Below are 20,979 nucleotides of genomic sequence, written 5' to 3'. Positions count from 1 at the left end.
CGCACTCGCACTCGCACTCGCACTCGCACTCGCACTCGCACTCGCACCCGCACCCGCACCCGCACCCGCACCCGCACCCGCATCATACTCACTCACACATACACATGCTGCCACAGGGATTCGAACCAAACCTCGCGTTTGAGAAGCAACCGTCTCTCACTGGCCTAATACAGACGTTATTAGGGGAAAATTATTAAAGAAACACGAAGTAATTGTATCTTAAGTTTATTTTTGTAAAAAAATTGGGTACAAAAGTAATTTTTGCAACAATTTCACAATAAATATTTCTAGATATTATTTTGAGTATTAAAAATTGCGTTATCAAGATCATTCCTTTTAAAAACCAATTCACATTACAACCATCAAAACTTATTCTAGATTTTCACAGGCAGTATACGATTATTTAGATTTTTGTCGTTGCTTTGTAGAAAATGGAATCGTAATTCTAGCTAGGCAGGTAAAGTACTTACAAAACATTACTTTAAATTTGTAATACACACCATGTTGATACAAAGAAATAGAATAAGAAAATATTACAAAATAATTATAAGATAATAAAATCACACTTTTTATCAACTGGCCGTAACTAAAATATCATAAATATGGAATAGGTTGGTAGCTATAAATCTAGTGGTAACATTACTTTTTTTTTAATATTTTAATAACGCCGACGTTGGAAGTATTTTGTAAAAGAAACAAAATGATACGGCTCTTCGTTCGTTGTTATTATACATACATAGTTCATATTTTTAGCAATACGTCGTTTTCATTTACAAACTTTCGACATTCATAACATCGGAGTCAATTATAGTCTAAAATACCAAATAAAGACTCTAGAGAGGTCACCCGCCCACTGTACTGCTTGTAAAATACTTGGTTATTCTTGTCTTGTATCCTATTACATGACATATTCGTGTGTTACAGTAATTTTTCAAAAGTTATAAGCACATGTGTGACTAAATATCACATATTTCACGCTCGCGTGACTGAACATATGATTGAATGCTACAGAACGCGTGACCGCTCCCTATGAGCTCAAACTTTATTTATACAATTTATATAATTACATACATATCCACACAACACACGTCACAATAAGTCCTTTAGTCATCTGTCTGGGTCCTAATACTGGTAACCACCACCCTGGGCGGGGGGTACATACGCCTGGCCGGGTCCAGAAGGTCTGCTGGGGCCGGAAGGATATCCACCCGCAGGTTGGTCGGGGTATTTTGCTTCACCTTCGTAGCTCACCTGGGGATGGAGATATATGGATGTTAAAATTATTATTCATAGGTTGGAAAAACCAATAATCAAGTGAAATCAAAACTTTTACATTTCCGAGGTCGGTTTCAAGATTGCATTTGAAGAAGCATTGTAATTTATACCTTATTGCAACCGAAACAGCATAGAATATACATTATAAATTTAATGTCCTTAGCGCATTTACAAATGAAATTTGTCGATACATATATAATACTTAAATAGGAGAGATAAAATTTGACAAATACGCAATTTATTTCGTGCAATGCACGTACAACTTTCATGTGATAAAAGCGTTTTTGAGGTATTATCACATGAGGCCTTATTTGCCAAGGGCATTTGTTATATTGATGCTTTGATAACACAGTATGGCTTCCGTTCTCTTTACTTATCCAATTATAATAATACCACTAGTGTTAATTGTGTTTTATATGTACTAAAATGTAATAAACTAACGCTTGCCCACACTTTTATCTGAGGTTAACCAGCTATGTGGTCGATTGTGTTATGCATTAATCTATTCGCGTTATCCTTCAATATCCCATTGTAGCTTCCGGGACATATAGATGCCGGCAGTTATTCTATAAAGATGAAGCAAAGCGCTCCATGAAAATGGGAATGAATTTAGTGACATAAAGATGGAATGTTTCGGACTTTGATAAAGGATAGAACTGAATGGAAGTTTCTGCGCACACATACCAAAATAAATTCGATAGAAAACTGACATAGTAGGCGGTGAATGCTATTAAAGAGCTTTTATTTCACACGAGAGTGGTTGTCAATTTACTTGAAGTCCAGTCTTCAATTTTGTTCAAGTTTTAGTTGAACAAAATTGAAGACGAATTGTTAGATAAAGATGCCTGGAAAGGCAACATGAATCTAGATTCCACACAATTATGATTCAATGTGTATTCCAAAGCATTTAAGTTTATTTGAAAGAGCCATCTCTAGAGTTTCTTGCTCGTTATTTTCAGGGAGGTCAGCGCTGTGAACGAGCAGTAGCTTAACTGACATTTCCAAGTGTAAAAATTTTACCTATGGAATAAATGATTAATTCATTTGACTTGACTTGACGTCGCCCAAGTCCAAGGATCTAACAAGTATCGGACAGAGATACACTTCATACACGGCTGATCTTGTGCTTGATAAAGATTTAAATTGTGTTCTAGTATGAAGTACCGCCTGGCTCTGAAAATTCTCTTGTTTTTGGGCAGCAGTTTTTGCTAAGCACTCGATGTAGCGACCAAAATTGAGGTTGGATACTAAGTCCAAATGTAACTCAAGGTGGTCAATTTCGGCATGAACATATCTGGGAAAGTCGAAGTGGAAAGCACTCTGTTTTGTTGAAGACACGGCTGTTTATAGAGGCATTAAACCGGACCCTGTTCGCGTCTCTGCAATCAGAAACCGCTTTCAGGCTCAGATACAACCGTGTGACCATGGCCACTATTCCTTGTTCGAAAACTGCAAAAGCGTTACATTTAAATAACAGCAAATAAAACATTACCAAAGCTTTGACTTCTCTCGGTCTGGTTTTTCTTCTTCACCTAAATTTAAGTGTTTCAATAGACGATTAGTTTCTAGATGGATTTTCAACCATAACCCCTGTTTATTTTCGTCGTAATCAAATACAGATCACGTTCATACCTCAGCATTAAATCCGTTCTTCCAATCAGCAGTGTACTTGACAATCTGCGTGCGTCCATCGGGCAGTGCGACTCTGTACTCGCCACGCGTGACGTCACCATCAGAGACTGCGTTATGGCTGTAGTCGTTCCCGTCTTCGTTCACTGAATAAGCAAAGTCGAACGGCATGCCTGGCTCGTGATGGTGATGATCATCATGGTGCTGGAATGAGAAATCACAAGTATTATCACTTGTATCAATAAAAAATCTCTACTTAGACGTATATGGATCAATGTACCCCGTAAGGAAAAGCTTAGTTCCTCCCGTAGGGTTTAGGCCCTTCAAGAGCCGTCGAAAGTTTTGGGTAATTTTTAGAGTTAAATACACGTATCGACTAAATTCTTTTGATTGGAAACTATTTATTTACTTTTCAAATAAAACCATTTTCTCTAAACTACGAACTGTATGTAATCTCTCGGTATCTGTGTTCCTGGAGCTGGTTGGACGTTGGTTACCTATCTCTTCTTTTAATGATAATCATAAAAATATAAGAATCCAAAATCTTCTATGTACCCCGTGTAAATGACATCATGTATTATATAACATTGAATTTCTTTATAAACCGAAATTTCAATTTGTTTTTATGGAAAGCAATATGTTTTACAACCTACATTCGCTTATGAGAGTGAAAATATTTTGTGTAACACTTCTTACTTTAGTCGTAAATTGTTTTTTATATAGTTTTATTGTAGGTTTGTAAAATGGTGCTAAGAATAAATGCTTCTCAAGTTTTTGTCTGTATAATGGTAATAATAACCTCATTTAACTGTTTAGGTATTGACTTAAGAACGTAGTTCTCGTGAACGAATCTATAACAATGTCCTGATATAGAATATAAACTCTCGTGGTTATTCATTCAATGATTATCACCAGTTCCAGGTTCCTTACCACATCATGACAAATATTTATTTTCCCCATATTTTGGAACAATTACGTACTCCATGGTCACAAGTTGTATGGTAAGCGGCAGATAATAGCTTTAAGAACAGTTTCATATCTTCTATGAAGTTTTGATTTGTCTGCCTCCGTGGCCGAACGGTTATCATATCGGACTGCCACGCAGCGGTCCCAGGTTCGATTCCCGGGCCGAGAGAAATATTTGTATGGCCTACATTTATTTATCTCGTGAGTTTGGGTGTAATTTGTGGTTGTCTATGTATGTGTCCATGGCACCTGCGACACAGGGTTTCCTTAGTGCGGGGCTATGTTGAGTGTGTGCGTGTGTTGAGTGAGTGTGTGTGTGTGTGTGTGCGTTACAGATTATAGTGCCTTTTCCTATTCAACCCTTTAATTACACGGGAAGGGCAATATTACCTGTTCAAATAAACTTGGACCTCATTAGTTAGGTCCTAACCCTAGATCAGCTCATGGGCACAGACTTCATCCGGTTCTCCAGTGCTCCAGGGTGTACATGCAGCAACTCCCTACTGTCCAGATGGGTACCAGAGCTATTGGATCGTTCACCCCCCGTTGTGTAAAGCTTTAAGAACAGCCCCATTTCTGTAATAGTTTTGACAATAGTGACCCTCTCTAACTCTCTCCGACTCTTAGGGTATACGAGAAAGGTCCTGTAACATAGGTTATAGGCGTGCGCAGTTTAAAGTCTTCTAAGTTCAGGTTCTGACCCCAGATCAGCCGGTGTACAGGGTTGTCACAGATCGCCGTCACTGACTTCATCCGGTTCTCAAGAGGCTAGTGCCTCGGGTGAGCCGCCCCGCGTGCACGTGTCTACAGTATTCTCCCTATTTTCTAGGTAGGTACCGGAGCTGTAGGCACGTTCGCTTCCTGTTACGCACCTTACAATAAACGGTTGCCATCGCTAAGACGTGGACTCTAAAGTCCACTACCAAATCTCCTCTTTGGTGGCAGAGTTGTTAATGCACGCTCACGTCTCACCAGTTTAAGAGCAGACATGTCTGCCTACTGTCTTTGACGGTCGACGACTCCCCTCACCTTGATATCATTGTCGGAAAAAAGTAACTGACAATGGAAACGCTGCAAGAAATCAAGAGTAACCGTTTCGAAATATCGGGCGAATAAAAAGAAAAGTCATGCTGCGGTAAGAAATCTGTAACTAGAGATAATCAACCAAGGGATATGCTTATAGATAATCCTGCATACATAGGTGTTTGCTTGTGAATTACAGGCACATGGGACTTGTTAGCTACTTATTCAGATTGACGGTTGCAGTGGCAGTGCCGCAAAGATCTTTGCGATTCAAAGCTCGAGTTCACACATCACAGTTAAAATAGCGATTACGTTAATAAAAGACTTGTATTTGACTTGTCGGTTCTTTTCGCACCTAGCTTTAGTAGGAGTACAGCTCCCTGTGAAAGAGTTCTTCCTGGGAGGTACTGCCACTGCCTATTACTGTCGCTAAGCAGTAGGTAATGTGAGCATTATAGTGTTCTGGTTTTGAAGGATAAAGTTGCTGGTGAACTGGTGAAGCTGGTGACTTATTAACTTTATGTTTCAAGGTGACGGGTACAGTGGGCAATATTCTTGCGTTTTAAAGCTTCGAGTGGCTTTTCAACTGTCATGGGTAGGCGTGTCGCTTACCAACAGGTGCATTTGTTCTTCTTGTCATTGGATATCATAAAAAAATAATGCTTGATTTTAGCTAGTATTGTCCATATGCAAAAGTTCACCTGTGAACGACAGAAGAGCCTCTAGAAATGAAGTGGGTGAATCACATAGAGGTCAGTGTCTTTTGAAGTTATTAGTTTTTTGGTATTCATTGCAGCTATTGCAAAACATAAGTTGTAGGTTTATATTGTTAAGTTATTTATGTTTACTAATTAGACTCTCTGCTGTATCTGTTTTTTAGATAAATAGATCAAACGTTTAATTATTTTCTGTTGTATTATAATATTGTACGGCTAAAATTGATTTTCATATTTCAGCTACAATTGTACCAAAACAAAGTGAGTTTGTCTACTAAATAACTAATACAATTTACGAAGGGTCCGAATTTTTAAATGACAAATTATTTTTATTATTTAGAACCACATTGTTTAAATTACTGATTGATTTATTAAATCCATGTGTACACGCCCATGTGATACCATAAAAAAACATGTTACACCTGATTGAGTCTGTTGAAGGGCATGGAGTGGATGTATAATAAAACTAATAAACATAGGTACCTTCAACATGTTTTGTACGCCTAATGTTTGGCCGGACACAGTGGAACTATATTTATTTTCCGTTAACTGATTTTAATAAGTAGTAGAAGAGCTCCTTGTGAAAGAATTCGTCCAGGGAAGTACTGCCACCTTACATATTTCTGCCGCCAAGCAGTAATGTGAGCATTACTGCGTTCCGCTTTTGAAGTGGAAGGGTGCGAAATTCATGTGAAATTACAGGCACATGGGACTTGTCAACTTATGTCTCAGGGTGACGCGCAGTGGCAGTGCCCTCATATCTTTGCGATTTAAAGCTCTGAGTTGCATTGCAACTGTTATGGACAGCCGTGTAGCTTACCATCAGGCGCACGACTTGTTGAGTGAGGGGATCACTTGAAATAATAAAAAAGAAATTAAACTTGGCAAATATGTAGATGTGATTCCACAGATTTTTTAGGTCGGTTATTTTTAAATAAAATATTTAGTTATAATTATTATTATGATTTCCTAGTTTGAGTGTGGTGGCTTCATCTAATTGAGTTCATTCAGCAGCCTATTATTATACATATGTTTCTTTAGCTTAGCATTGTAACGATGTACATTTTTTACTGAATAAATATTATTATGTGCATGTACACTTTCATACATAAAGTGTTTTCACGAATAAATGAATTGTGATTATGACTACAATTTGTTATATATTTTGTATGATATACGAACAAATATACTTTGATAATCTTTCACCTATACGTTTTTGTACAGTAAGACGACGTCCTGACTACAATGATCTTGTGGAACTGAAGAACGTCGATCTGGGTAAATGACTCAATTACTTTTTATTCAAAATTTAATTAATTGTTAAAGCGAAACTGTAAATCGTGACGACCACGTCAGTGGTTCGATTACCGGTAGGACCAGTATGGGAAATTAACTTTTCTAAATTGGCTCTGGTCTAGATGTTCTTAGAGTGAATTCCATTGCTCTGGTACTGATATTACGTGGAATTCTCTAGTTGTAAAACAGATAGATAATAGGTGTGTGGTTGTTTGGAATTTTATTATTATATACAGGGTTGCAAAATACTAGCAACCACTCAGGACTTTTAATAATTTACCAGATGGTCCTTGCTACAAAAATAAAAATAATTAAATAAGAAACGCAGGAGCGCGGGTGGGGGAATGCTCACACGTTTGGATTTACCAAATGCAGACGTAAAAAGAGACAGATAGCATAAAAACTAAAAAGTTTATTTTGGTAACGTGTTAGAACAAAAGTTTTTGTTTATGATGTTAGTAATTAGTCCTGGGAGGTTGTTAGATTTTTATAAAGAACCCTGTATAACGGTGAACATTACAAAGTGACTTTTTAACAGACAGCATAATTTAAAAATAAAATATGTAATATGTAAAATTATTCAAGAATTGTAAAAATTCTCTTTGGTATTGTTGTTTAATAGCATTGACTTACAATTATATGGCCGTCGGGTCCGCGCTAAAAAGTGTCCCAACTTATAGGGCGTTAAAATCGTACACAATATATAAGCGTCATTCACGCTTTAGTGTTCGTTTGTTCGACTGACAGCGAAGCAAGCAAAATTAGACAGTACTGCGATGACATTACAATTTAAATTCAACGTTTTAGCTTTTTCATATTCCTTTACATGTCACTACGTTTAAATAGGTTGACTTGGGACATTTTTTTCGTGGTTTTTGTATTAGACCCGTCGTCCATTTATTTGTAAGTCAATGTTTAATAGCGTTACTCTTTTATTAGTGACAAGGATTATATCGATCACCTGTGAGACAGGCTTTGCCCAGTGCAGGAATCATGGCAAATTCTCTGTACGCGACATACGATACAATTGAGTTGTATTTCCTGGTTCCATGTCATAATTTTAAATGTAATGTACCTCCACAATCTCGTTGTGATTTTTTTTTGTAAATATTACGTTTTTTATATCAAATGGAGTCTAGTCTTATTTGGCATCAACAAAATTTAGGTATGCAAAATATACATAATTTTTTGAAATCTCAGTTTCTCAAAAAAAATACTTTATGAGTTTCAAAATTATATAAATTGATGGTGCGACACACAGACCACATCGTGGTGCGATATGTGTACCTACATGATTACTAAAATATTGTTTTTAAAATTTTCCAGCGTACGGGACAAAATTATCAAGTGAGTACAAAACTATTATAATTGTGTTAGCTAAAAAGTTCGTATGGCAAAAAAAAACAAACAAAAAGAAAGAACCTTTTATTTTTAAAATGTTATATTGTCTATGGTCATTTTGAATGTAATCTGTTAGGGTCACTCAAAGTCTTTTTTCTTGCTCAATCTTCTTAGGGGAATCTTCCTTACGAATGAGCTATAGAGTTTAATTAATATGAACATTTCAAGTGTAATTTGCTGAAATAAAGATTAGTTGACAATGACTCTAGAGAGCATTTTAAGAATATTCCAGATAGTTTTAAGCTTAGAATAATAACGCATAGAATGATAGTTTCATATCAAACGAACTGTCACAAGTGAGGCAAAAATCAAATTCATGTTGGCTAGTTTTACTAGTAGGTTAATTTTCGGTTTTAGTGAATATTTATATAAAAATACAAGTTGAAACGCGTTACTTCCTTGTGGAATGTGATGTTGGTATCTATTTTATGTTTGTCTGACGTATTTTTACACTCATTTACCGCACATTTCGTCATTTTTAGCTAAAAGTCTTGAGCTGTTCGCGGTGCAAGTTGACCTTGAGCACTGAAGGCCCGCCCGCTCGTGTAGGCCCTTTGGGAGCGCTTCAATTTGCCTCATTCAGCGTGTGCGGACTAGGTTTCTATGCGTTATTATTCTAAGGTTTTAAGTTTATAATTCATGAAAAATGCACTGCATTGGTGACAGACAAACGGACATAACTGGTTAATGACTAATACCATCAGTCAGACATGACCAAGGAACCTGGAATGAGCTGGAAATAAAACAAACACAAAGAAAAATTCCTTCGTTACGGCTGGATTCGAACGAGCTCGCTTTTGTCACACCAGAGTGCTATTGCTACCACGACTTAGGTTACTAAGTCGTGGTAGCAATAATAACACAAAATTAGTGAATTAATTAAAAAAATATATCATGTAGTAAAACCATCATGGTATTTATTCAAATAAAATGTTGCATTTTATTTTCATTTCATATATAATATTTTCAATTATTTTCATTATTTAATGAAATAAAATTAAATTAAAATAAAATAATTTTATTTTAAGCATGTTTCATAGAATAACTTTTTTCTGGTATTTTCAGGTCTGGAAGAGCCACAAGCTTTAAAACGTAAGTATAGATAATGTTTGCACCTTGTTTAATGTGAAGAAGTTTTCTTGAGACTGAAATAACTTGTTTGCTTTCTGTGTCTCAGTTACCAAAAGACGTGAATAGTTTCTCTAGCATTTTTAGTTAGATAAAGAATAAAAATAAGCAATGTGCCTGCCACCACCAATTTTAGAGGTCTAAATCTAGAGAGTCTCCTTGTTATGATTACCAGAGCAAAAAAATTACTCCGGGGCGCTACCCAGCACATTCAAACCAGAATCAATGTATAAAAGTTATTTTATAAAATTAGTCCTATTGGAAATCAAACCAGAGTCATCCCACCTAGAGCTCAAATGATATATCTGGACTTCGTTTATGGCACGGACTTCCCCCTTTTTCCATTGATCCCAGTTTTGGGCGTTATCTGGCTAGTTCTTTAAAAAGGAATCCATCTCATCCCGCAATTACAATCGTATGTAGCATACCGCGTCTCTGTTTTTAGTTGTGGGGCTACAATTCGTGGTTATTTTGGTCCACAAATTATATTTGCCATTTCAAACAAACGGGTTCTTTATATTTTTAAATAAAAACATTTCAGTGCGCTGGGTTTAGTTCAATGCAGGAATTCAGTTAAATATGTTTTTGTTAGTAAAAGAGTTATAGTACGTGTCGCCATCGCCACAGGTTTCAAACTGTCGCCTTCCCCAATCTCTAACCACCGCCTTCAGCCGCCGCTCAAGGTTTTTTTGACGCCAATATAAAGTCACAAGAGAACTTCAACATGTATAAAAACTAATGTATTCTATGTGATCAAAATATTTTCGTGATTTGCACAAATTGACATCGGCACGGACACCGTTATTTCAGTTTGTAATTAAGGGCCTTCAAATTAGATGCTTATATAAGCGCTGCAGTAGCGTCCCTGTGGCGCTGCAGTTGCATCAATAAGTTTGTCTTTTTTGAAGATGGAGTAAAATAACGGTTTATTGCGCAATAGTGCTGCCCGCTCGCAAACAGCTAATGATTGCAGTCGCTACCTATTCTATTGACTATCGACTAAAGGTTCGTCATGCTTATGCAATAAATAACTGAACTTGTTTCATTGGAATCATCATCGGTCTATAATTCATCCAACTGCTAGGCACAGGTTCATTTGAATTAGCATTTTTTGTAAATTCATACATACATACGAGTACATAGCATTTCAGAACAATGTCTATTTAAAATAAAAAGAGACATATTTAAAAGGTTGTCATTTTTAATTAATATAGATAATCAAAACCGCCTGTTCTTATTAAAATGAAAATTGATACTAGTAGGCAAACTGTCAAAATAGGAATTAACAAGGCAATAACGCAATTAATAATCATTAGAATGTCGTAACATTCACAATTCAAAATTTTACCTACTCTCACAATCAATCGATATAACTGTCGATAACAACTACATCACTATTTAAAATGTTATGAAAACTAGCAACCCCGCAAATGTCATTTGGTTCTGTCTTCAAAAAGTACAAACTATAAAAATTACTGAAGCGCTAAAAACTGTCACATTCGCTTCTATAAGCCTCTAATTTGAAGACCTAAAAGTAACTATCGAAATGACAGTGTCGTAGGCAATGTAGAAGGCGCACATTATATCTTAAATATTCATACATCAATATTAAATTTATTTTCTAATACATTGATTTACATAAGTATATTGGAAATGAAAGCATGTTCTTGGACCTAAATCGTGAATATTTGTTATTTCAAACAAACCAATGTTTCGAGCCCTTTACAGGTCCCATGGCCGCGGCTGACTGGAATGTGACCTATAAAGGTCCCGAAAAGTGGGTTTTAATAATAAATTTGTACCTATCTATCGTTTCAATTCCAATGTGCAACAATCGTGAAAACCTAAAAACTCGATAATGATTTATATTGTTCTGTTATTGTAGGTAGAGGACTGACTTAGGCTGAAATTTAGAAAAGTTCTTTTAAGTTTCTAGTTTGTCATCCATAGAGTTGGAATATTTTCTTGAAATTTAAATGGGACCAATACGGAGGTAATCGCGTAATAAACACAAAAAATACAGCCGAATAGAGAACCTCCTCCTTTTTTGAAGTCGGTTAACAAAAATGGCGAGGAAAGCGAGTTTTTCGAATATACAAAATAAACTTACCTAAGTTTATGTAAGAAATTAAATCAAACTTTGAGTTTGTGTGACTGTGAACTTAACCCAAAGTTACTTTTGTCATACTTGTTTAGCTAGCCGTTTTTATTTAGTCGTTAAATAAGTTTTTTAGTAGTAGTAAGTCAAGAGTAGTAGTAAAGAATTCGTCCAGCGAATATTGCCACCTTATTTCTGCTAACAAGCAGTCATGTGAGCCTCGTGCTGGTGAAATTACAGGCACACGGGACTTGTCAACTTATGTCTAAGAGTGACGGGAGCAGCGTCAGGTGACAGGATTTGTTCGTCCTGTCACTTGGTGTCATATAAAAATGTCCGGCTTATTTATGAGATTTATCTCAGCCTTAGTTAAGAGACGTGCTGTTAGAGCAATGTACAAACTACAAAGACAATACTGGCGTCACAGTACATTTATGAAAATGCAATTTATGCTAAGAAGAGTACTAATTTTCCCAGAAAAATATTATTAGACATAATATTGAAACGAGGAACTTAAATAAATTGCCAGTTATTGACAATAATCTTCTCAAATTCATTTAGAGAGTCAATACGATTGAATAATTATGCTTCCTGTTTTCAAGTATCATGAAACAAAAGATTATTACACAACTTCTGCACAACAATAACGGAAGCGGTATATTTAGTTTTTTCAGGTTGTTTCCATCTTTGACACTTTGAAATAAATATTGTAATAGATAAATATGAAGTAATAAGGATTTAAAAGAAAGAACAACCCCTAGATTTTCCTAATTCATTATACTATTTAATCAATTTGCCGATGTTCTGTGAAATTTGCTTACGAAAAAAAGACATTTACACAAATTTTAACTAATAATAAGCATTCGATAATTTTTCGTAATAATTCGACTCCAAGCATTTTTATATCTACAACAACAACCACATCAACCCACTGTTGAGCACGGGACTCCTCTCTGGCGAGGGTTTAGGACATAGTACGCCACGCAGAGCTAATGCGTGTTGGGGACTTCCCATGTTTTCCAAGTGTTGTAAACTTTCTTCGACGTGCTGGTTTCATTACGTATTCGAACGCATGTCCTCTGCTTGAGAAGTTTTTATATATTTTTATGAAATTAACACAGTTATGAGCTACTAGTATTAGACATCAAATTTCTTTCTATAGTAACTGAACTATAATTTATGCTGACAGCGCGGTAAAAGCTGCTTGCGCAACTTCCTGACGTTCTCGTTTTTGTTCTAAAGGCGTCATTTAAGTAAAATGATTAGATGTTAAATTACCAAAAATTGTTGCAAATAAGAATGGTGCCAGGTGCTTTAAACGGGAACTGAAAATAATAAACGAATTCCTTGATTAAAACTCCGTTTATTGATTTAGAATTTTCTGTACTCTTTTGGGGGCATCGCATGAAAGAAACAAATGAAACCCATTCTTATTTTCAGCAATTTTTCGGAATCCTGATGATAAAAATACAGGTTAGTGAAAAATAGACTGTATTTTTATGAGAAAATGCTACGAGATTCTCTAATTTGATGAAAAAAGCGCTAGAGAAAGAAGCTTGTCGAAGCGAAGCTTTATAGGTATCTGCTCAAATTGCACAATCTACGAACGTTAGGCGATTAACACACTGCACCGCGCCCCGGGAGACGCGGAATTACGCGCGCGGTAGCGGAGACGCAGATCTGCGTCAACGTGCGGTTGATTTGCCACTCAAAGTACTCGCTTCGTAGTTGATCGCCGTAATGATTGCACATGTACCTGAGATCCTTCTTTGACAAAAATGGTTAATAATACAGACCTCATTCAATACGCTGCAGTTATACTGTCGATTGTTTTTTGTTTACTCAAATAAAAAGACACCGAAGATAACATTCAACTTCATTACAAAGATTTAAGAAAATATGAAGATGAATTTTTCAACTACACACGAATGTCAACTGAATCCTTTGATTGTATGTTAGGGAACATCCGAACGACAATTACTAGAATAGACACAAATTGATTAAAAATCTGCGCGGTAGTGCGGAGCGCAGTGTGCCATACCCTGCGGTTTGCCGCGCCTCTCCGCGCGGGGGCGCGCAGTGTGTTAATCGCCTTAAGGGTGCCCTTAAATTAGACGCTTGTAGATGTCAAAAATGTAAACAAAGAAATGTCATTGTCAAAGCGTGAATGCAGGTGCTAAACCTTCTATTTTTAATGGAATAGGCAAAGGAGGAGGTTCTCATTTTGTACATTTTTTATTATACATTACAAAATATTAACAACAACAAATAATAATTTTAAAAATGCAACGGAGACAAGAAAACATTCGAGTTAACGATGCATGAATGCATGAATGATGAATGATATTTACCCAATTTCAAAGCAGTAGAGCCGATTTTGAAGGGTGCTGGCGACATTACAGGCACATGGGGCTTTTCGACTTATGTCTCAGGGTGACGGTCGCACTGGCAGTGCGCCTTACATCTTTGCGCTTTGAAGCTCTGAGTGGCACTGCGACTTTTATGGACAGGCGTGTCGCTTACCACCGGGCCCATGACCTCACGATAAAATGTTTTTAGTCTATTTATTTATAATAGTATTTTATTATAATTACTGTATTAAATGAAATTGAGTAAATATATATATATTACAAAATGTGAATTGTTCTAAGTTTTATCAGATTACAGCTTGAAAAGAATTCTAAATGTTTATTATTATTTAACTGCCTCCGTGGCCGAACGGTTACTATTCTGGATTGCCACGCAGAGGTTCCGGGTTCGATTCGCGGGCAGGGAGAAATATTTGTATGGCCCACATTTATTTCTCTCGTGAGTTTGGGTGTAATTTGTGGTTGTCTACCTGTGTGTGTGTCCATGACACCCGCGATACAGGGTTTTTTTCTAGTGCAGGGCTATGAGTGTGTCCGTATTGTCGTCAAAAATAGGAAGCTACTATTTAAAATTTAGTTTTTGCTCGTTTATCCCCTTTGTTTACATTTTTGACATCTAATTGTGACTAGTATTGTAATTTTCATACAATATCTATAATATGGTACTTTTGCGGACCATATTAAAGGATACGACATATTTCTCAGATTTTACGGCCAAATGTTATTAAGTGTGGCAAGAAAAAGTAACACTTTATAAAATAATAATTCATGGTACGGACAACGGCACACCAGACTACACATTTTCGTTCGAAAATCGCCTCTATTGCAACGGAACAAGATACGTCAATGTGTAGCTTGATCTGCTGGCGTGTACATACGCAGTTCGATGTCGGTAGTATTTACTTTAAGTGCAAGTTTGGTAGAGAAAAAAACAAGAAGCATTGAAGTTGTTAATGAATTTGAAGATAGCAGGGACAGAAACATGTTTGTGGAAATATTTAAACTTAGACAATCATGATTTTTATAAGTGCGGACAACTAAAGTGATTCTTGGGTAATTTTTAGGTTAGTTTCTCTGATTAATTTCGGTGGAAATTTGTATATTTCAATTTTCTAGAATATATATTACCGAAATTAGGAAGAGAAAAGTAAATTATGCTCCCAAAATTAAAGTGTTTGAGTCTGGTAGCTTTTCGACTTCAAAAAGACATTAAAATATCAAAATATATCTTTATCTTTCACTTGTAACGTAGTAGATAATAGATCTACAACTGTAATATACGTAGTTGTATAACTATATTTATTTGGTTCGGTAAGAAAAGTTCTGTGTATGAATGACATTGCAATATTCAATGAAATTGAATTATTTTAGTATTCTGTGTCTCTCATACAATCTTTGTTTGAATCTGCCTAGTACTACCATAAGTATGTATGTGTTATTCTCAAGGGTTATGACTAAGACCTTTATATACCTTTTATTTGTATGATGAGAAATAAACATTGTAGTGGCCGAACGGTTACCATGCTGGACTGCCACGCAAAGGTACCAGGTTCGATTCCCGGGCCGGGAGAAATATTTGTATGACCTACATTTATTTCTCTCGTGAGTTTGGATGTAATTTGTGGCTGTCTATGTGTGTGTCCATGGCACCGGGACGCAGGTTTTCCTTAGTGCGGGGCTATGTTGAGTGTGTGCGTTATTTATTTATTATAAAACAGGGTCACAGATTATTATCACTTAATACAGGTTTGTTAGCACGATATAAGTTCTTTTTATTTTTCCGATATTTCGGGGCGGTTACACACTCCGTGGTCAAGGGTTGACCGGCCAGGGGCAGATGACTGGATGAATGGCTTTGGTTGATTCCGTAGAACAGGGAAACTGTTGAATCAAGCACATTGGAAAAAATATATAGTAAAGTTTTGGATTTACACTGATTAATATACGGTGGGAAAACATGATTCCTAAATTTTTTCACTATAAATTCTGAAATAAAGCCAGTCCTTGCCGCCCTTATTAGTACAGGAAAAGTTTGAATTCGAGCTAAGGTAGTATAGACTCTTAAGAACATACATTTGTCTAGACAAATGAGAGGCTAGCCCCTTTCGACGTTACCATTGTCTCTCACTTTTTTCCGACAAATCATCACGCACGGTACGGCGAAACTGAAGTAAGTTATTCAAAACAATAAAAATAAAAATGCTTCGACTTTAGTTTCCCGTGTCATCGCGGTTGTCGTCGACAGCGAAAGAGGGTTAGTCTGTTATTCATGCTGTCATCTGCCACTGGCCAGTCAACCCGCGACCAAGGAGCGTGTAACCGTTCAGAAACATCGGGAAAATAAAGAGAACTCATCGTGGTAACAAACCTGTAATTAGTGAATAACCACAAAAGCCTTATAATCTAGAGAATCACAGATATGCAAGAGCTCCTTAAACTTGCTTGAAATATTAGATATTTTATGAACATGTGCTGTGATTTGTGCATGATGTGAGATTAGTTCCAGAAATTCGAAAAGTTATTGACCGGCCGGTGGCCCGCAACTCCGTGCGGAATGGTAAGTGAGGAGCTTGAAATAGGCAATGGCATAGAGATAATAGTGGCAAAACTGAAGTACCTGAAAAGCCAGTAAAAATCTAAAGAACTGTTAAAATAACCAACATCTTATCCAATTATTACTCAGATGACCTTTGTAACTGAAACAGACCGAACGGACAGTGTTTAGTTAGGTTAAAAAATTGTAAAAAGTCTGTTCGAAATTGTTCAGGGTCATAGTGAAACGTAAATCTGCATTACGCTCTTAATTATACAATTAATTGCAACCATAAGGCAAAAATCATAAGATCTAAACAATTACAGTTGATATAAAAGAAGACGACGAGGAGCAAATTGGTAAGACATTTTGACAAACACAATAAATATCACAAAGACAAATTCGAATTTTCTATCGAATAGAATGCATTGAAAAACTGTGATTTAGTATTCTTTACTAATTAAATTATTTATTACTATTCCTAGCGATGCGCGACTTTGAATGTTACTAATACTAATGATTCGAATGGGCAAATCATTCTCCAAGCACAACCAACAGATCATTTGTCACATTTGCGGTATTTACAATGGTAAAATGTTAAGGAAGGCTAGTTGATCACGATATCGTTCTGCTCTATGATATCTATGCATTAGTAATGAATGATCATTCAGATACTTCGAATACAAAAATTTGTGGGTTACTAATTTGTCATTCGAATGACAAGATTAATAATAACTAACGAGTCGAATAACGAAATCATTCGCAATTGCGCATCGCTAACTTTTGCTCCTTGTTTTGTTTATTTATTTGTGATTTTTATTAATATTTTTTTCTGATCAAAACCAATTAGCCATGAATTAGTACTGTTTCAGATTCTGGAGCAAATGAAGAAGCGTCACCAATTCAAGTGGACCGAGATGCACCGAACGCTCCAGCTGACCCTACCAAACCCCGCAAGAGAAAATCTACAAGATGCAGTACGGACAGAAGCATAACTCGTAAGTTATTTAATTTTCCTATATGTAACACTGTCTATTCTATGTGTAATATTGTTTTAAAAAAAGAAGAACTTGTACAACAGCCTAGCTCACTTTTTAATGTGAATTAATTTGCACTTTCTTTTGAACCTCTCATTCTCCGACCAAAACAATTATTGACAAGTAATAAGACGTATGATGCGAATGGTGCTTCATACTTGGTATTGTTTTTTAATTTGGATAACGAGAGTAGACTCCCTTACATTCTTATTGTATAAGTTACTTATAAGTTTATTCTAAAATGATATAACACTAAAAATCAGTTTACCAACCTCTTTCTTTATGGGTCCCTAGGAGACTAAGCATATTTGTATTTATTGGAAAATATAGAGCAGAATTAATAAAAGCCAGACCGAATTTATTATTTTAGTTTAGTGTTAAGCTATGTCTGTAAAACTCCCGTTTATTCACTGACCACGGACCGCCAGGGGTCTGCAAACTTCAGGCTGGGAAACACTGCCAAAAGCAATCAACGATTTTATATTATTATTAGGGGTTAAAGTATGAAATTGCCGTTTTATTGCAATAGGTTCTTTGAATATTCATAGAATCTTCATGGTTTGAGGTTTTCGAATGAAACTTTTTTCAAATGGTTTCTGTGATTTTTTTTTTAATTTGAAACATTTGAATATCGACTTTCAATTGTTTTTGTTATTCAATTTAAACAAGAAAGATGGATACTGCGAAAATTCGAGTGATTTTTGAATACGAGTTCCGACGCGGAACTAACGCGGCAGAAACAGCCCGCAATATCAATGCTGCGTTTGGAGAGGGGTCTACTAATGAACGCACCGTGCGATTTTGGTTTAAACGCTTTCGTGATGGAAATTTCGACTTAAAGAACGAGCCACGAGGAAGACCGCCCACAGAGGTGAATAACGATGAATTAAGAGAGATAGTGGAAGCCGATCCTAGTCAAACTACCCAGGAATTAGCGGCATGGTTTAACGTTACCTTACCCATAATATTGACTCATTTGCGTCAAATCAATAAAATAAAAAAATACGAAAAATGGGTGCCTCATGATTTGACTGATCTGCAGAAAGAACGCGTGTTGAAACTTGTGTTGCCTTGTTGAACCGGTACAGAAATGAAGGAATATTGGATCGAATTGTAACATGTGATGAAAAGTGGATTCTTTATGATAACCGGAAAAGAAAAATGCAATTGCTGACCCCAGGTCAAATGCCACAACAGTGTCCTAAAGCAAAACTTACCAATAAAAAGGTAATGGTAACTGTTTGGTGGTCTCAGCATGGTGTTATTCACTATAGTTTTCTCCGATCTGGTCAAGCAATAACGGCAGATGTCTATTGTGCCGAACTCCGAACCATGTTGACAAAACTAGCAGTAAAACAGCCCCGACTCATGAATCGATCTTCACCATTATTGCTCCACGACAACGCGAGACCTCACACAGCACGAGAAACCATTTTGACCCTTCAGGAACTGCAGTTAGAAACCATTCGTCATCCTCCGTATTCACCAGACCTTGCTCCAACGGGCTACCATTTTTTGCGTGATTTGGACAATTATCTACGTGACAAGAAGTTTTCTTCCCAGGAGGCAGTACAAAATGCTTTCACACAGTTTGTGCAGTCTAGATCGTCGGAGTTCTATCGCAAAGGCATTAATAACCTTCCCATTAGATGGCAGCAATGTATAGATAATAATGGCAACTATTTTGATTAAATAAATTTGTTAAAAATTTAAAAAATAAACAATTTAGATTTTCAGTACAAATCGGCAATTTCATACTTTAACCCCTATTATTTGTAAGTTAAAAATTCTCAATATTTTAAATTGAGGAAAAATAATAATTTAAATATTTTTTTCAGTTGGTCCAGATTTTCAATTGAGTGAGTTGTAATTAAAATTACTTTAATTTCAGAATAAATATTATGTACGTTAGAACCATATTTAAAAATACGTGGCCTAAATAGTTCTTGGATATTTACTAATACAGCGTGTAGTTAAATAATGTTCAAACGAACTTTTTCTAATATGGACATTTTTAATTTTTAGGCAGCAGCGGTACGTATTTTTGATTGTTATGACGATTTTGGAATTGTTACAGTTTATTTAATTGTAACTTCTAATATTAATTACTTAATACTGGAAATTGAATTATTTTAGCCGAAAACAACGATGAAGGAAATGGAGAAGACGACGAAGGTAAGTCAAATTAATGAGTAATGTGGGTCAAGCATGTTTGTACAAAATTACAACAGAACTAATATATAGCAGCAATTTTTTATTCTAATGGTAAGTTTAGTGCCTACTAAGGGACAATGTTAATAATGCGAGCTCGAAAATCGAAAACATTGTAAACCGGGCATGGTCGATTCTCGTATGATCTGTGCCATCTGACCAGACTTCGAAGCTTAGCCACATCTTCAGATCGTCAATCCCAGAAAGTCTAAAAACAAAGGAAATACAACCAGTGAATTCTACCAGTTATGTCCTACAGAGCCGAGAAGTGGACATTAACAACGAGCTATACTTGAGGTTTCTCTGATGGATCCAAATGAAATCATGAGATAAGCCAGAGAACTAAAGTGACCTAAAGCTCGTACACGTCGGCTGGAAGGCTGATGTCCGATTGAGCAGACTTGTTCTAGAGTGACGACATGGAAAGTGTATTATACCGACGACCTGAGAACGGTGGCCGGCAGCGGTTAGATGCGGGTGTCACAGGACCGGGAGAATTGGCGTGCTCAAAGGGAGGCTTATGTCCAGCAATGAAGGCGTTTAAGCTCACGTTTGGAGCTCGGGAGTTTGGTTTTATAATACCAAGCGACAGCACGAACAAGTCGCGCGAGTAGTGGCAAGCGACACACCTGTCCGTAACAATTGCAGTCCAATTCAGAGCAATTATAAAGATCAGAGGGGTATTGCCACTACATCCGCCACCCTGATACATAAGTTGGCAAATCCCATCTATAATTTCATCAGCACCCTTACCCTTCATAACCGGAACGCAGTTACGCTCACAATACTGCTTGGGTGCTGTAATAGATAAGTTGGTACTTTCCAGGACGAACTCATTCACAAGGAGCTCTAGTAATTAAGAACAAGGTTTAATTTTGTATTTGTTTCTTTTTATTTACAGTCAAAAAAGGAATAACAAAACTTTACTATGGCCCTCCAATGGCAAAGACCCCCGATCATTACATAGACGATGCATAATCGAGGTCAACTTATACTGTTACTGTGTAAATATGTTGTAATTAATTTGTATACTTTGGCGTATATTTCTCTTTGTTAATTTTTACATGAAATAAAGACTTTGTTGTGAATTTGTGTATCTCACTCGTCAGTGTCCTTACAAGAGAAGGGCTGTTAGCCACTGATTACTTAATAGTTACTACGAACTTACTACATCACTCCATACAAAATCGAAAAAACCTACGCTATTACAGCCTAATAAATTTGACTAATGACACCAGGTGCACACTACGAGGGAAATGAAACCTAAGCACGCACTCAAATAGGTGAAAATAATGTT

At 36.4% G+C, this 20,979-nt stretch overlaps 2 protein-coding genes across 3 annotated transcripts in view; one reads left to right on the top strand and one right to left on the bottom strand.

The window, feature by feature from the left end:
- Window positions 1-291: 291 nt before the first annotated feature.
- Window positions 292-20,979, bottom strand: part of LOC113228774 (pro-resilin) — a 70,990-nt gene continuing 50,302 nt past the window's right edge. The window contains exons 4-5 of the mRNA XM_026462152.1: window positions 2,908-3,108; window positions 292-1,251 (exon numbers count right to left, since the gene is read on the bottom strand). Coding sequence (XP_026317937.1) covers window positions 1,123-1,251; window positions 2,908-3,108 — 330 coding nt within the window. The 3' untranslated portion in view covers window positions 292-1,122. The remainder of the gene's footprint in view (window positions 1,252-2,907; window positions 3,109-20,979) is intronic.
- LOC113228775 lies at window positions 3,562-20,764 on the top strand. 2 transcript variants are annotated; one of them, XM_026462153.1, is made up of 12 exons: window positions 3,562-3,692; window positions 5,567-5,645; window positions 5,850-5,870; window positions 6,834-6,887; window positions 8,232-8,252; window positions 9,372-9,398; window positions 16,761-16,793; window positions 17,307-17,432; window positions 19,310-19,330; window positions 19,497-19,505; window positions 19,608-19,646; window positions 20,584-20,764. In XM_026462153.1, exons 1-12 carry the CDS (start codon window positions 3,648-3,650, stop codon window positions 20,658-20,660), a joined length of 552 nt encoding a protein of 183 aa, XP_026317938.1. In that variant the 5' UTR covers window positions 3,562-3,647; the 3' UTR covers window positions 20,661-20,764. The 2 variants fall into 2 exon arrangements, with proteins under 2 accessions (XP_026317938.1, XP_026317939.1); XM_026462154.1 differs by lacking the exon at window positions 16,761-16,793.

The sequence above is a fragment of the Hyposmocoma kahamanoa genome, unplaced genomic scaffold (assembly GCF_003589595.1).
Source record: "Hyposmocoma kahamanoa isolate Upper Pololo Valley unplaced genomic scaffold, ASM358959v1 240, whole genome shotgun sequence".
In the NCBI taxonomy this organism is placed as follows: Eukaryota; Metazoa; Arthropoda; class Insecta; order Lepidoptera; family Cosmopterigidae; genus Hyposmocoma; species Hyposmocoma kahamanoa.
Note: the sequence above shows the minus strand (reverse complement) of the source record. Positions and strands in the feature narration are given on the sequence as shown.

Coding starts and splice junctions, on each gene's coding strand:
- LOC113228775 (XM_026462153.1), top strand. CDS start 3,648: ATGGTGCTAAGAATAAATGCTTCTCAAGTTTTTGTCTGTATAATG. Junction 9,399..16,760: donor AGAGCCACAAGCTTTAAAAC/GTAAGTATAGAT, acceptor AAACAATTACAG/TTGATATAAAAGAAGACGAC. Junction 19,647..20,583: donor AAATGGAGAAGACGACGAAG/GTAAGTCAAATT, acceptor TTTTATTTACAG/TCAAAAAAGGAATAACAAAA.